Source organism: Botryllus schlosseri, chromosome 14 (genome assembly GCF_051294905.1).
Source record: "Botryllus schlosseri isolate E-star chromosome 14, Bs_hap1, whole genome shotgun sequence".
In the NCBI taxonomy this organism is placed as follows: Eukaryota; Metazoa; Chordata; class Ascidiacea; order Stolidobranchia; family Styelidae; genus Botryllus; species Botryllus schlosseri.
In genome coordinates, this window is record NC_137249.1 from 22,028,523 (window position 1) to 22,046,061 (window position 17,539).

A 17,539-nucleotide genomic window follows, 5' to 3' on the forward strand; every position below is an offset into this window, starting at 1 on the left:
CCGGTGCCTTTGCATTTTACTCAACGTCGGTAACTTCACAAGGCCTCTTGCCTGTAATTTCTGAGAGCACATGCTCTGAAAGTAATCGTGAAACAACATAATAATGTGCTTAGCCCAACTCTTGTCGTTGTTTAGTATTCGTGCTGTGCCGATATCCATGTTCATTTTACGCCAGGCCGATATTGCTTTATTACCAAGACTCCCAGCACTTTCGACCTAGGCTTTTGTGAGACACCGCTTATGTGAATCGGATGGCAATGACAAGCCTAGATAAACCTTCAACGTTAAGGAAGAGGTTTTTATAGTTACCTCGATCGGACTCGTGGGTTCCATCCATTAGTGTTGCTTCACTGAATATATATCTAATCTGACGAACATTGTTTAATTCTTATGCAAGGCACATTTACCAGGAGAGTTGATGTTTATAAGCTACATGTCTCAAATTCACAACCCATTATATCGGGGATGGGTAACTTCATCGGTTTGCGGGCCGCATGGTGTGTGTGTGTGTGAGTGTGAAAGAGAAAGAGAGAGAGAGAGAGAGAGAGAGAGAGAGAGAGAGAGAGAGAGAGAGAGAGAGAGAGAGAGAGAGAGAGAGAGAGAGAGAGAGAGTTTGTTTGACAGAATGCAATGTTAATAACCATACGAGTCATCAAATGAGATCTTTGTATTTGTCAATCTCAATCTAAATCAGGGTCGGGCAACTTCTCCAGTCGGCGGGCCGGATAAAGGCAAATTAAATACTTGGCGGACCGGATTGCTGAATCGATACATTATTCGTGCATTCATCCACGTATACAAGGAATAAATCGCATTTAATGAATGTATTTTTACGACAGCAATATCGCTTCCAAGCCATTTCTCACCGACAATGACGAAGACAATGTGGATTTGAGAATAGCATTGTCATACAGGCGCCGTCATGTCTGCTTCCAGCTTATCAATGAACACACGTTGCAATCCTTAATTAAGATTCCAAGGCGTTCGGTAAGCCCGTACCACAAATTTACAAAGGTCTCAATTTGTTAGGGTTGAGTAGTTGACGAGGTAGCGTCGTTGTTCAACTGTGTGGCCTAATTAATCACGATATTGAATTCATGCAGCCCGCATCCTCCACGAAATTTGAAAAGTGGCCCGCGACCCGTTTTGAGTTGGCGACCCCTGGTATATGCAGTGTCTCACGAAAGCCTATAAGTGTGCCGTGCTAGGAGTCGGCGGTTACGGATTCAAAATTAGGATATATCAGCCTGGTGTAAATGGTCATTGTAGTCGACAAACACCATGAATCCCACAAACGACATTAGGGTTTAAAATTAGAAGATCGTAAATGCCGATAATGCGAGTCTTCTCGCTTCGACGAACTTATCCCGTAAGCTCCACTCTCGCACGATGCGGATACACGTATATAATAACTTACAGTCACTAACATTTGACGTAGTAAGCAAGTAGTGGGGAATCTCGGCAGACTGGGGCTGCAGGCCACATTATCATGTAAGATGGAAAACTGTCCGGGGACCGGACAAAATCCCTTCGCGGGCCGGATCCGGCCCGCGGGCCGTATGTTGCCCGCCCCTGATGTAAATGTTGTTGACATGGACATTTGATAAGACTGTAGTCACCCGTATCCGAGGACTAAAGTGTCACGTCGGCCGGCTTCAGAAATCGTTCCAAATTAGAGTCAACCGCGTATACAAGGAATCGCATTTTGTTAACAACAAATCGTAAAGCATTACAACATAGGGAGATGAATTTATCAGGGTGTAGCGCAGTCTTCCATTGCTACTCAATGAGACATCAGTGGTCACGCAGGTTGCCAACGAGGTCGTTGAACTCTGGCTGCATGTCGGACGTATCGCTTGTGAACATCAGCTACATTGAAACAGTGTTTCGTCTGGTTAATATTAAGGCTGAAACTGTTTGTTTATGATTGCGCGCAGACCAAAACAAACAAAGTAGTATTAGTCTTTCAATCCAACACCCTCATTCGCCTACATCAGGGGTCGGCAACCTTTTGCTAGTCACGGGCCAAATTTCGAGTGTACAACTTTTTGGCGGGCCGGAATTTTTCTTAATACTATATTTTCCGCTCACTTCGGTATATTATCATACATTGCTGCAATCTCTATCATACCAATCATAAAACACATGTATTTACACTTCAACAACGCAGAATAAATATGACAATTGACGTAGCTTGCTTTGTGAAAGGTTTTCAACTTCTGGTAACAGTCAGATGAAGCAAGAATCAGACCATATTCTAAATGGGCGTCCGAGATACGTGATCTTGGCTTGCTCTTCGTGAATTTCATTGTTCAAAACTATTGCGCACATGCGTACGTGCTACCAAAAATCGATGCGATGGCTTTTGCATCGTTTGATAAGCTGGGATAAAGATCAATTTCAAGAACGTACTCTTTGTCAAAGTCATGCAGCGATATGCTCATTCCCCGAGTCGCAGATTTGTTTCAAATGCACCTCAACATCTCATGTATTCAGTGTAGCGTTTTTGAAGCAGAGGAAGGACACCTTTATTGTCACACCCCATCGGTAAACCCTTCAAAAAGTATGATACACCTTCGGTTGCGAGATACACCCGATTGATAAGCACTGATCTAGTTTACTCTAGTCTAGACCAGTGGTTCTCAACCGCCGGTCCGCGGACCGGTGCCGGTCCGCGACGACTTTCGTGCCGGTCCGCCAGGTAAATTTCAAGATGCATATGTTTTGAAGGTTTGTCTAATTGATAAAATAAAAATAAAGCATCAAATTTTAAACTGAATCAAAACTTCGTGAGGTAACATTAGGTCTGGAAACATGTTCGATTTGACTTGAAGTTCAAGCAGTGCCATTTGACGAAATGCGAGCGACAAGTACAAGCTTACTCACTAAGTCGCGCAGTTTGGGCGATCATTCGCTTTCGAATAATTCATTTTGTGCGGGACCGTAACTGCCGCATCTCAATCCCCGCAATTGGAGCGGGTCTGAGCTTTAAGAGGGCCTAAAATTATTGCGTGGATGAACATAAATTATTGAGTATTAACTTGATCGAACTTTTTTCAAATTTTTCCGTGGCATGCGCGATTTATTGCCACTGACTGGGTGCCATTTCGTCAAGAAACACACGTGATTTATAGACACAGGCATTTCAGCGTCAGTCAACGCACCAACATATAATAAACTTTAGGCTAACATGCGACTCCGAAAAGTGTGTCAAAACATTCGCCAGCAAGAAAACCTTGGTCGTAAACGAATGTCCTTCGTTGACCGAAAATCTCAATATATATATGTCTAATTGTCCATTGTCCATTGCCCAAATTTACAGCAACAAATATGCAATTCCTAATATTATTGACCGATTCAGTCACAAAAAGAAAAATGTTCGCGCTTGGTGCGATTAGGTTACGTAAACTCTCTGGCTACAATGAATAAAATGAATGTGCTCACAATTCCTGGTGAAAACATCCATTCAACTATCGGGGCGAAACCCCCAGAAGTTTGGTTTATTACCCTGTGGATGGCTCATGACCAACGTTTCTTTGGGGGTGGGCTGAAGAAGAGCTTTTTTGGGCGTGATTTTGTGGATGGCAAGGTATAGCTGTTGCCGGGTGCTCACCCTGCTCACGTGCGCCGTATTGTATTCCTAGTAGCCTGAGCAGCTAGCCTACATCTGGTGTGGTAGTGGGCAATGAGCAAGGTAGCTGAAGATGCTTGGTTCGACTGCGAAACACTTCTTCTCTCGATAATGTCGGAGAGAATAATATTACTCGAGTTAGCGTGGTCGATTAAATCCGCGGCCTTCGGCGCGAAGGACTGTAAACGACTCTCGGACGTCACGTTTATCTGGGCAAGGCAAATTTACCTCGACTCGGCAGACTCGATCACTATCGTAAAATCACATGGATGCCATCATGAACAAAATTAATTACGGTCAAATCCCTCAAATCACCAGTCTCCATCACACCATACACTTGCAATAAAACGTTTGTTTACTTTACATTGGATTGATTTCAATTTTTGAAAGTCCACCGGTCCGCCAAATATTTTTTGAAGCTTTACCGGTCCGCGAGGTGAAAAAGGTTGAGAACCACTGGTCTAGACAATCTCCATCTCCTACTTCAACCGCCTTCGTTTTGTGGCGTCACAATGTACTAATACGATTTAGGCAACTTATATCGTATCAATGCCGCGTTCTTTCCGAGCAGTGCTGCACTGCTGATTGAAACTCATTGTGAAACGGCGGGCCGCATTCTTGTGATAACTAATTATTATGTCGCGGGCCGGACGATTTCGCTTGGCGGGCCGGATCCGGCCCGCGGGCCGTAGGTTGCCGACCCTTGGCCTACATAATAAAATACTAACTGAATTCAAAGTAGCAGAAGATTACATAATAATGACGATCGATTACAATGAGCTGACACTGGCATGTGTCGGCATCTCTGGGCGCAATAGATGCACGCGCGATAAATTTTGATAGAATGGGGCTGATACAACAACCTGGCGATTTCTAGATGCCGCATATCTTGTATGTGTATAACACTTATTTATAGCGAATTAGTAGCGAATTGTTCGTCGCATATCCAGGCCCGCAAGGCCTTGACAATGATACGGATAAGCTAACATTACAGCTCCAGCCAAAGTGCCGTGTTACAGAGTATCCACTGTGTGACCCTTTCAGGGCACGAGTTATGTGACATTTTTGGCGTTGGAAATATAGGTTTACCAGCAATGTAAATAGCGGTGAGGCTTTCAGGACCAAAGACTCCGCATTTCGCACCAGGCTGTTTTAGGCTCCCAGTTTCAATCTTTCATTGCACACTAGGGTTATGACTTGAAAAAATCAAAATCATGTGTATCCTGTAGTGACAAACGATGAACTTTTGTGTCCTGATTTCAAAATTAATAAAAGTTAAGACTGGTTAAACAAAAACCTCCCGCACGCAAATTTTCCAGTTTTCATTGTATGAAGGGTAGGCTTTTTTGTAGATGCAGACTATGTAATATATAAAGCGACTGATTTGAATTTAACTGACACAATTCCAATTGCGAAGATTTAAAATAGTATTTTGGTAAATTGTGATTGCCCAGATTGAATTAATCCTATCGTTTTCTTGTTTACAGTCAAAATTAAATATTTAATAAATAATTATTAATTTTGATTTTAGATGTAGACTGTATAATAGGGTTATGACTGGAAAAAAATTCGCCTGTAGCAGGAATTGATGAGCATTTTGGTATAAATTAAAAAAAATTATAATCATTTTGTTCAAATCGAAAAAAATGTCCCGCACAAACCAACTTCAATTTTCGACACTGGTCAAATATAGAAAAAAATTGCAATGCAAAGGTATTCTCTGCTACAAATTTTATCTTCATATATATGTCCTTTTGTACTTCTGGTAAAGTTCATCCATCAATTTGACTTCTTCTTATTCTGTTAGTGCCAGGGACATCTACAACGGAAATATCCGACTTCCAATGGGATTTTAAGGCACTTTATCGCTGCAGGACATTCGAGCGCAAAAATAGCAGCAAATAATCGATTCTATATAAGCATATATCAGAGTTCTTCAATCCAACGTCCTCAACAAATCCAACTCTCAGCTACAAATTTGGAGATGATGTGGTAAAACACTACGAAAACTTGGTACAATCCATCAAGCCAGAATTTCAGAGTCAAATATTAGAAAAGATTGAAAGATGATGTCAAGTTTATCTATGTGCTGCGCAGAGCATGCCGCTCTTTCAAAGAACATAGTAGATTCTAATCAAATGGCATAAACTTCCATCTCCACGCAATGCGAGATGGAGATCAAAGGCTATAATTCCGTACTTCCAAATCCCCAGATGGAGAGGAACTCTGGAGATATCATGCCTATTCATCGCAAAGGCGTGTCAGGAAGCCTGGTATTCTAACCAGATGTCTAAAGATGGAATATGCTAGAGCCCGACCGATTATCGGTTTGCCGATAATATCGAGACGATATCACACTTTGAAATAATTATCGGTATCGGCCATTGTAGCTGAAAAATTATCGGCAATTTTCGTGACGTCACAACATGGCGGTAGGAAGTCAGAAAACTATAATCTTTGACCGCTAGACTGAGACTATTGATAATTTTCATATAGCTTACACTTTACAGGTGTCCAGATGTTGCCTTTCTGGTTTATTTCATGTTCCAAGTATAACAATGGCTGTAAAGATGTTCAAATAAATGTCGTGAAGCTTTGAAAATGTGCTTATATATATCCAACTTCTTTTGGATATAGGATGAATGTATTAGGGTTCTCGGACAATGTGTGAGATATCGGTTTTATCGGTATCGACCCAAAAATCCAATATCGGCCGGGCTCTAAAATATGCCAAAGATTATTTGCTGCTATCTTTGCGCTCGAATGTCCCGCAGCGATAAAGTACCTTAAGTCCCATTGGAAGTAGGATATGTCCGTTGTTGATGTCCCTGGCACTAACATAATAACAGAAATCGAAGTCAAATCGATTGATGGACTTTACCAGAAGTGCAATAGGATATATATACGAAGATTAAATTTGTAGCAAAGAATGCCTTTGAATTGTAAATCTTTTCTATATTTGGACCAGTGTCGAAAATTGAAGTTAGTTTGTACCGAACATTTTTTTCGATTTGAACAAAATATTTACAATTTCATTAATTTATACCAAAATGCTCAATAATTCCTGCTACAGGCAAATTTTTGTTCAAGTCATAACCCTTGCACTCTGCACATGATCTCTTTATAGTACGATTAAGACACAATCAACTAGTTTCGGTATGAGACAACGAATCGGTCCACATTTTTATTATTGTTCAGTTTCGAGTGAAGTCATCTGAAATAAAATACTCCAGTGGGTTTAATTCAAATGGTAGACTTTCGAACTGAACGTCAACTTAACGGAGCAATAGCTCACCCGCACCACGCTAATCCTGCTACTTGGACTGGATATCGTTTCAGAAGTGACAAATAATGTGATGGCCTGCTGCAAACCAATGGCTTGCATGCCTTAAAGTAATTATTTATATTTGCGACTTTTCATTTCGAATACGCTCGTTGTACAGAACGCTAGCACGCGATGGGCACCTAATCCCTTGTTTCAAAGATGTTACATGGTCAGTTCATGAGGAATCGTGTTAAGTCGAAGTGGTTTTCACAGAGCCATTAAACCGTTCATCGGAATACGACGCGTTTCCAGTCACGGCTCGTCAGGAGGAATGAGCAAAATTGAGTAACCGCCTGATTCGATTTGAATCGAGTCGAATATTCGATTACCAATTACTATGACACCATGTCAGCATGGATTACTTGGTCAGTTCCAAATATGGAACTTTGATGCGACCACAAACAAAACCATACTAATTACAATACAACCGTACTCATCTTCTGTCCTCGAATTTTATAGACACCGATGAAAACGCGCCTAAAGATAATTACGAGACATTACTGCATCGCATAAAAAGATCCGCGAAAGTGAAATCGACGGGCTCTGGATTGCGAAAAAGGAAAAACAGAAAAAAGAGGAAAGGCAAGTGTAAAAAGAAAAAGTCGGAGATTCCAGGTAGGCTTTAGTTTCCCATTGGGTACTTGGGTCTCGGAAAAACACGGCGGCTAACCTTCTAGTTGTGACGTAGCTGACGATGAATATATTCGGTATAGTAAGCTTGGATCATCCAATTGCTTCGGGTAGCCACCAGCTGATATGGAAGACTGACCTGGTTCTACGAGTGATGGGTCCGCAAATTCGTTAGCATTTTCTTAGCCAGTTGACTCTAATCGGGCCAACACTTTGCAATCTTTCGTAGTTCAGTTTATGTCACGCTTCAGATAAATTATGATCGTATGTTTTTGTCAAAAATCATTGTTTTCTGGGGAATAGATGAAACTGTCCAGTTAGGTGTTGGTTGAGGCATGAAGTTTGTGGCACACTCCAGCCTCGGGTTCTGGTCCTGGTACCACAGTCCGCTTCCATTTCTGCTAGAAACCCTAATCAGTTGAGATGTCATTGAATGTAATCATCTGTGTCTTTGTTTAATATTCACGAATCAACTCATGCACAGCATTCCGAGTATTTGTTTTGAATAATGTAGCACGAATATTATATATCATGAGTACTCATCCGAAATCTCGTCATATTATAACATAAATTTTTTTTTCCTATGTTATTGCCATCATTTTACTGCATCTCCAAACTTGGCCGCCTCAGATTTTGACCAATCACCGGTTCTGTAGGGGCGAACGGACGGTCTTCAACATTTTTCCGTTGATGAGGATGGGGAAATCGAGCAGGCTACATGAGTAATTCGATTCTGAATGGTGTAGCCTACTAGGCTTCAAGTATCATTGATGATGGCGCCGTAACAGTATGAATGATGTGAATGTTAAAATTGAGCCTTTTAAGCGACCGCCAAAAGTACGATGCCAGTTCTACCTCACTTTATAGTTAAATTACTTCAATACACCTTGTAACAATGGTGTGGATTGATCCCGTCTTCGTAGCTGTGTATGACATTTGGTGTGTTGCGATACGGCTATTAGTTGTTTCACGGTTTCCGCAGGGAAAATAAGTATCGAAGCTATATGATCGTCGTTGTTAAATTGATTGCTTGTGGCATTGATATGGTGTGGTATGCGAAAGTCTATGCGCCAGGGCTATATGGCAACATCGCACGACGAGCATTATAATAATTAGAAAGATATACGGCACTGTGAGATGAGTATTTATCAGACATGGGGTGATTACTTCATGAATGTAATCGATTGCGATTACGATTACTTGTGAATCCCGCGATTACGATTACGATTACAGCAAAATCAGGAAGTAGTCGATTACGATTACGATTACATTTCAAATGTAATCACGATTACTCACGATTACATCTGTTTTCCTTCTTAGAGAACTAATTTCAGAAGACATATTGGAAGACAATATAAGGCTTGCGATGAAAAGGTCTAATAATGTGATAACAGCTTTCTTTATATATCATGCGTCATTTGCTTGTTACGTCATAATGTACCCATTGCCCAACTCTATGCAGGACTATTCGTCGCACCCAACGATTTGCATTCTTGCCAGGTCCGTAACTACAACACCCCAAACTCCCCAATAGGACCGGAAGCGAGCTCTAAGGGGACTCAAAAGTATTTCGTAAATCAACATAAATTATTATAGAGTATTTTCAAGAGAGTTTTTTAACTAGAAAATTTTCTTCGAGCTTCGGGCTTGATTTTGAAATGCATACCTCTCCCCCTCAAGAAAAAAAGCATGCATAATTTATAGGAATAGGCATTTCGGTGTCAGTAGCCGCGCTCTGTGGGCGTGACGAATAGTCCGGTACTTCCAATCTGTGCCCAACAATGCAAATGCCACCCACAGAGGAGTGAATACGTAAGAATTTGTGTGTGCGTCTCACGAAAGTTTTTTTTAAATCTGCTACGTTTGGGCGACTACAGTATCTTTTGATTATATAAAAGACGGGAGGTCACAAATTAACAACATACAATAAAGTAATTATAACAACATACCAGATGCTATAGTTATGAATTAGGTGCCCCAGCTCTACGGATAAATCTGAATGAATAGCAATATAATGCAATTACCAATATTATTGACGAAATATTGTCATCAACTTGAAAACTGACACCATATGAGGCCCCAATACCCAGGGTTGTAATGACTCGAGTCTTGACTCAACTCTCGAGTCTGACTCGAGTCGTGATTTTTCGGTGACTAGACTTGACTCAAGTCATATTTTTAAATGCGTAAATTGACTCGACATGTACTCGATTCATTTTGCATGACTCGAACCAAGTCATATGACTCGAGACTAGAACGGCCAAGACAGACATTCCATGTAACTTCGAAGAATAGTAAAGTTACCACATTATTTGTATTTCGTCTATCAGTTCTGATACTTGGAAATACGGCCGTAAACTGTGAAAACTGATGAAGATTACTATATTATGAATACGAGCCATTCTATATCACTCGAGCGGAATTGGAAAAAGTGGGTTAAATCGGACTGATCAGAAAACTGATCTATGAACATAACGACTTGGACTCGTACTCGAGTCAAACACTATGACTCGAACTCGACCCTATGCTAGCTGACTTGGACTCGGACTTGACTCGGGGATGAATTGAAAATGACTTGACTTGACTCGAGTCAAAACTATAAAAGTGAGATTGACAATGTGACTTGGTTACAACCCTACCAATACCAACGTTTGGAGTGGAGGACGAATTACTGTTTTGGTCCTGATTGTACCTACAACCCACGCTAACATGGTGTATAACTGGATGGCTATGGCAGCAGGTATAAATGTCGAGTGAAGAATTGTGAAATAACGATTGGCGCCCGTTTTAAGTAGAGGCATATGAGAATAAAATAAAGTGAACTTAAAATTCTACCTTCCGCTTAATACAGATACTGCAAGCTGCCGCTACGAGAAACGGCAAATAACGTCTTGGTTATGCTATATATCAGCAGCTGTTGATTTTAGCCTTCTAAATGTTTTATTTGACGAGTACGGTCCGGTGTGCGTACAATACATACGTATACTACATAAATAGGCCTACTGGTCGCCAAGCAGCAACGGTCAAACTGCGTTTAACTAAGCATAACCTAACAGCAATACACAGAAGTTACTATTTGAAACTAGGCAGAGTGGTGTTTAGATTATTATCTTGCTGCGAGGTAGTGGCGTCTGGAGTGTATTGATAACCTGATATACAACATGGCTTATACTGTTCTAACAATTACAAAACAATGTACATCGGATATATATTTACTACGTGTGGATACGTCTTACGCAAGGACGAGCAAAGCTAATACTTCTGACGTAATAACGAGCAGTGACGTTTGAAAATCAACCACTTGCGCTATCAACAACCTGGTATAATATCTCTTCCTTGTTCACGAATGTTCGGTTATGTTATTTTCATTGAACAAATAAAAAGTAATAGCTCTCTCACAAAGAAATCGATTAGATATGTGAAGTAGTCGATTACGATTACGATTACTTTGGATTTTTTTCGAATGTAATCAATTGCGATTACGATTACTTGAAAATGCTGTAATCGTCGTAATCGATTACGATTACTAATCGCGATTACCCCATGTCTGTTATTTATACCATCTATGGCACCATGCCGATATCATCTCACGATATAACGAAGAAAAATAATTTTAGGTCCCACCGAGATTTGAACTCGGATCGCAGCCTACAATTCTTTTATATAGAAGACAGATGACGGTTGCATGACAGTTGAGCTAAATTCGAACTAAAACTTCAGGGGGTACGCGAAGACAACAAGGTTGAGAACCACTGGTATAGAAGTGATATTTTATTTTTAAACCATGTCCAATACTGTTGCCTATAGTACTTGCGCGTAGGCAATTGCTAATATACACTGTTCACTGTTCAATCTGCCGGTTGCAAAGTTCGCGAGGAGTTCGCTACTGGTCCACGGAACATTCCATAGGCCTACTTTTGAAAATTAAGTGAAGGTTCATAATCATAGTGGTCAAGCTCACTCATAAAAATTATATGATATCTGGTTCCATGAATGCTTATGGAAGCGGTTCAGACGGCCTGACATTTTGCATAAGCAATAAATAAGTCTCTCTCAATCATGATGGCGGATATTATGCGAGGAAGGTAGCGTAGTGGTGACGATAAGCGCCTACCATCCAGGCAGCATGGGTTCGATTCCGCATCGGAGGTTATTCTGGGCTCCTCTTCCCCCGGCGATGCTGTTCGTACGGCGACAAAAAAGCCCAGATGAAGAGCCGATGAAAGAGCGCACTCACAAGGAACATATTGCTGTGACTAATCAAACCTTTTTATATGTATTTCTACTGATTTGACCTTTGCTCACGACAAACCGCGCATGTGGTGCGCCAGACCGTTCGCGGTGATTAGCCCCACTTCTTTTGTACTCTCCATAATAATAATATTACCTGAAAAATTCAATAATAGACCTGTAATTTGGATATCGACGGTAAAAGCGACTACAAAAAGGTCAACTCAACCCCAACATACGTGGGAACCGGTCGTTCGGGAGTCGAGACGTAAAAATTAACTTTTGGTTATCAACCCATCAATATCAGCAGTGAAGTGTCCAAATTTCCCGTATCATGCAATGATCAATGATGATGGCTTCTTGATCGGTAGGTCGTGGGTTCGATCCCTGGTCGGGTCAGACCAACGACCTGATTAATAACACTGGTATCCATGCCTTCCCTGCTTGGCGCTCATGCATTACTGGGATAACATGGAGGGATATGATGCAAGACTTAGAAAGCCGTACAAGGCTATATCTGCGTCCACCTTGTCCAGCGGCATATGCACATCATGAACTCATGGTATGTAGGGCTGGGCAAAATCGAGTACCTTGGTGATTCGATTCTGAATCACGTAAAATGCTTCGAGTCGAGTCGAGTATTCGAGTATCACTCATTATGACGTCACAACCTAGTGTACTATGTCAAAGTTCAAATATGTACCATTTATACCACCACGAAGAACATAATCGTCTTATCCGTCACATTCAAGATACTTTGGTATTTTTTCGACCGTCCCGATTTCATTGCACTTCTTGACAATGTTGTGGGATGATCATGACTTCGGAAATGTGCTATTTCGAGTAACGTTCCTAGCCTTGTACTATGTCTCGTATGCTGCGATACGGCCAATCAAGATTTCAAGGCTTCCTCACTGGAAAATAGTATCAAAACTATAACTCTCGTTAGTAAATTAACTTTCAGTTGCGAGGAGTGTATAATTTTAGTACTCGAAAAAATCGTATTTTACTACTCGACTCGAATCATTAAAATTAATACTCGATTCAGATTCGAGTATTCGAATCATTGTGCCCAGCCCTAATGGTATGCATATGCACAGATCGTGTGTATGTCTATTACGAGTCGTTGTATAGGCTATGCCGTAAAACATCAGGGATATTTCATTTTTTTTGGACTTGATAAAAATTGTCCTCGTTTTCGGACCTCAAAAGATGGTAACCATACTACATATTAAGGATACATTTCACAGTACAGATACAATATACATCTTTGATTAGTTTCCACAAGTTCATTAGTGCACCGTGTCGTATTTATGGGCTATATGCTATGCGCTCTACGATATCTGCCAGATGCCCAAACATCGAAAGTTCTTTTACAATTTCCATTGACGGGTTCATTTCGTTTTAAGTACGTTTATCGTCTTTTACAGCGCCGTCACTACTTCCGTCGGATAATCGGGTATGCCTGCATTTGCAAGTCCTTTATATGAGCGAATTCAGTGACGCTCATCATCGCTCTTGCTTTTAGGCCATCGCGTTGCACGTGAAAATAAATGGCCATAGGCCATACAGAGGTGCACCTCTTGTGCCAGGTAAGATATATCTATTTTTGATTCTTCGAACGATATTCTGCGCTCTGGTTCACTATTTCCAGTCTTATACACTCAATATTTTAGTGCTGTGTCGGTGAGTTTGTTTTTCCTGCGAATACTATGTATAGTGTCCGCAGATTCTTTGTCTTGTTTCCGCAGGATCTCAATTTCTGTCACACATAAACATTATAAATAGACTGGTGATACAGTATACAATAGTTTAATATTCTGTTTGTTTGTACAATTGACTTTTCTATCTGCCTATAAGTATTTGCACTCTTCGAATATTGACATGACTAATACTTGTCTACCAGGTCCCGGCCATTACGCAATCCGCAAAATTTCCCTCGGCATATGTGATTGTAATTCTTGGTTTAGGACAGCGGCTACCAACGTGGTGATATCGCCACGCAGTGGGCAATTTTGTGAAACAGGGGAACGAAAATAATGAAGGGGAGGAAAGCGACGAAAATGTTAGAACGGCTATATTTAACTAATCTGCACGAAATCAAAGTGAAAAAGAGATTACTCGGGATCCGCCTCGAAAGTTGAATAAAAAAATGGTGAACTCCCACCGATTATACGTGGAGACGGGTCTTTTCGAAAATATAGTTGTTTTATTCAGTTCACCAGCTATCCGAGTCTAGTTGTATAAAATTTCCCGTTTATATGTCCTCTCTTTCGGTTCCGACCATATGCGGGGCGAAAATTTGCGCCTAGCTTGATATGAGGGCGATGAGTCGAAAAAGGACACTTTAGGACACCGTACGAAATCGAATTATATATGGGCTTATAACTATCAATTGGAGGCATCGTTCTAAACGGAATAGGTTCAGTTTTTGTCCTGCCAGAAGGACCTATATAATATGGAACAAGGAGAATTGATCGGTTATGCTGGATTGCTTTTGAATATTGCTTTTTTATTGACAAATCAAAACAGAGTATGATATTTGTAACCGAGATACACTGCATGTTGAACAATCTTCGCTGGCATATCAAAATTGTGATATCACACCGTTGTATTTTGAGCGTAAAATAGCGTGTAAGCGACCATCCACGCGGTTTCGCAAATACGTTGGTGGTCCAGAATTATCTATGCGATATATTATATAGCCACCAGCATCGATGGACCATGAAATTCAAATAATCAAACCATGCGTTTTAGTCTACGGAAGAAATATATATTCATTCTATTGTAAACGAATCCGCCCCTATCTATTGAGCACAATGTGTTGTTCACTGCTTTTAAATGCTACGAATAAAATCGCTAATTTTGCTCCAACACATATAACGAGTACCCACACATCTTCCAATTTATTCCAAACAGACAAAACTCATAACTAACACTTTCAGAGAGAGGGTACAAAATGATTGACTGGCGTTGCTGAATTGTAAAGATTTTATGGCATTTACTGGGTTTGATTTTTCGATTTCGCTGATATACCCTTATCAATCGTCAGAAATGACTTCAAATACTGTCCGAAATCTTAGGAGAGATAGGTATTTAATATGTACTTGCTACCGTTAATTGGGTTATATCACACTGATAATTGTGTCTGAAGCGTGGCATATAGTTCATCAAGAGACCCAAAGGTGTAGCTAGTGGGTAAAAGGCACTATTCCCCGTATAATGTTGGGGTTAAGGGAATACGTCGTGGCATCCGTTTTACGTGATTTTATGTTTGAAAATTCTTTATATCCGGCTATTTTTTTGATTTTCAATGTTGCATTTCTCCTTAATGCTAAAGCCGTCACAATGAGCAGAATTTCAGGCTTCAAGTTTTTGAGTAACTTCATTTTGAAAATGCGACGCGCTCTAAGTAAACTTTACTTCGCAGGATTGGTTAGCGACGGAGTTGTCCGCCAGTGGGGGACGGACGAGGATCACGTTTGGAACCAGGGATTCGACATAAGTAATCTGAACGCGAGAAATGGATCGGCTGGAGTTATTGTGAAGACGACCGGAGTGTATTACATCTATAGTCAAGTAAGTGAGGTACAAATCTCTGTAAGACTATCGCTTGCTCCAAGTGTGTAGGCAAAACACAGTATTGGATATGCACCAATTGCGCATTAGTGTCGTTCAAAATGGACCGACTTTCACAGCAAAGTCGTGGTTTTCAGTCGGTTTCCCATGCCTTATGTGCCTTCGAACGTATTCGAGCTGCTTTCTTCTGTGAATCTTCCCTTGCATATGTGTGCATTTTGAGTAAGAAAAAAACGACTAAAAATGGGCGATTCTGTTATAATTTGAGTGCCGTTATTTTACCATGCATAAATACCTATTTAATAAACTGACCATTGGGGTTTTTGCAGCTTCTATTGTTCAATGACGTACGGCCAGGGGAGGCTGGTGAGACAGTGCCTCACCTGACGTGGATGAGTAGAAAAAAGCGACACTTCTGATGATTACAACACCAATAACTATGTGTATTTTGTATCGACGTTCATCGATGACTAGTTTTGAAATATATTAACATACAAAATCCAGGAATACATATCGTCATTATTCCGAAATATAGCGCGAAAGAGGATTGAGGCACAGACTGGTCAAGCCATGCCTCACCTGTGATAGTGCTGCTTATCATAAATAGCTCAGTATTTGTAATAAATGGGATTGGTCGAATGCTCTTATCACACTGATTCCGAAGATCTGACTATTTATAACGTCAGAACATCAGAATCCTTCAAAATCACCAATGAATGTGAAATAGGGTGCTCGACTGACTATAGCGCAACAGCCTTATCAATATATCACATATAATCCAACCATTCGATGTATGCCGGCATAATGGCACTGTATGTTGTGCGGACACCAATTCTTCAGTATGCGTTCAGGTGGCATTCACATTGCGCGCTGGCTTCGAATTCCACGAAAAGATCAAGATCGGCATGTCCGGAAGCTATAACGAGCTTGCGTCGTGCGTAAGCACTCCTGTCCGCGCACCTATTGAGAGCGACGAAGACTACGTCACTTGCCATTCCGGCGGTGTCGCGAGGCTGGTCGAGGGTTGGACTTTTCGAGTCACGATTCATCGCACTCATCTTCATATCTACAACAACCCAGCTTACACTTATTTCGGCGCGTTCTTAATCGGGAGCACGGACGAGGAATAGTGATCGACGCGTAAGAAGCGCAGAAAACACTCGTGGCAAACCTTATACATCGTATCATCGTCGCGTATCGGCTTAACGCCGACAAGTACAGTCGATGGGAAAAGATGAACTGACAAATTCACGCTGAAAAACCGTCAATGCTATAATCATCGACCAGTTGTAAGGGACGTTGGTGCACGGGGACAGCCTCGCCACGAAACTTGTGTAAAATAGGGATGTGCGAAATCGAATCACAGCCGGTTCGAATATAGGATCACTGCTGGGTACAATGATTTTGGCGGGTATACAGAAGTGATACGCCCCTTTCGACTTACTGGCATATTTTCATCTGCAAGTATATTTTCGATGCTTTTTTTTACCAACGTGGAAGCCCTGAAACCTCAATTGGTTGTACCACTGCATCCGAAAAATACAGAACTTCCGAAACTACGCACGTTAGCGGAAGTTTTTTGGTTGCGAGGTTGTTTATTGCTCAATGCATGAATGCAGTACATAAAATGGTAGAAAACACAATGTCACCTCGGCGAAAATCACTCACCCCTAATTATAATAGCGACGCATTAATTCAAATATAATCCTTCAGTTCCGGGCTGTTGGCTGTATTTATGTTCATGTATTTCGTTCTTTCCCAATTTCGTGAACCCTACAATCGATAATGACGCCCGACAAGCAACTTAAACGGCGACTGCTTTTACTTTAATGAAGTTCGAAGTTTGATCGAGATCAAAGCAGCCCCCTGTAGGTGAGGTGCCACCAAATTGAAATTGTTGATTGATCGGCGGCATTTCCAACTTGGTATAGGCTCCGCAGCGTGGGTGAAATGTTTCAATATCGAAACGTAAATAAGTTATCGCTTAGCATAGGTTTTGCGACAAAACCGTTTTACGCCCGAACTCAGGCCACAGATATACTTACTAAACTATATTGAATGAACGTGTTTACAACCTGAAAAATCAGGTTTATTTATTTGATGAGTGGTCTATTTTCATCTGTATCATATCTGCATCTGTATCA

General features: G+C 41.0%; 2 protein-coding genes across 4 annotated transcripts in view; one reads left to right on the forward strand and one right to left on the reverse strand.

The window, feature by feature from the left end:
- The window catches only part of LOC145456513 (CCR4-NOT transcription complex subunit 6-like), a 105,295-nt gene extending 88,332 nt beyond the window's left edge, over positions 1–16,963 (forward strand). Inside the window, exons 4-9 of one of the 3 annotated variants that reach the window (XR_013920624.1) lie at positions 7,416–7,571; positions 13,247–13,275; positions 13,345–13,408; positions 15,247–15,395; positions 16,247–16,596; positions 16,658–16,963. Coding sequence is in view for 2 of the 3 variants with exons in the window: in XM_080334648.1 (XP_080190774.1) it covers positions 7,416–7,571; positions 13,247–13,275; positions 13,345–13,408; positions 15,247–15,395; positions 16,247–16,525 (677 nt within the window). In the remaining variant the exon portion in view is untranslated. Of the gene's footprint in view, positions 1–7,415; positions 7,572–13,246; positions 13,276–13,344; positions 13,409–15,246; positions 15,396–16,246 lie in introns of all 3 variants that reach the window. The other 2 variants (XM_080334648.1, XM_080334650.1) reach the window with 2 other exon arrangements.
- The window catches only part of LOC145456510 (uncharacterized), a 487,292-nt gene that overhangs the window by 174,419 nt on the left and 295,334 nt on the right, over positions 1–17,539 (reverse strand). The gene's annotated exons all lie outside the window — the stretch shown is intronic.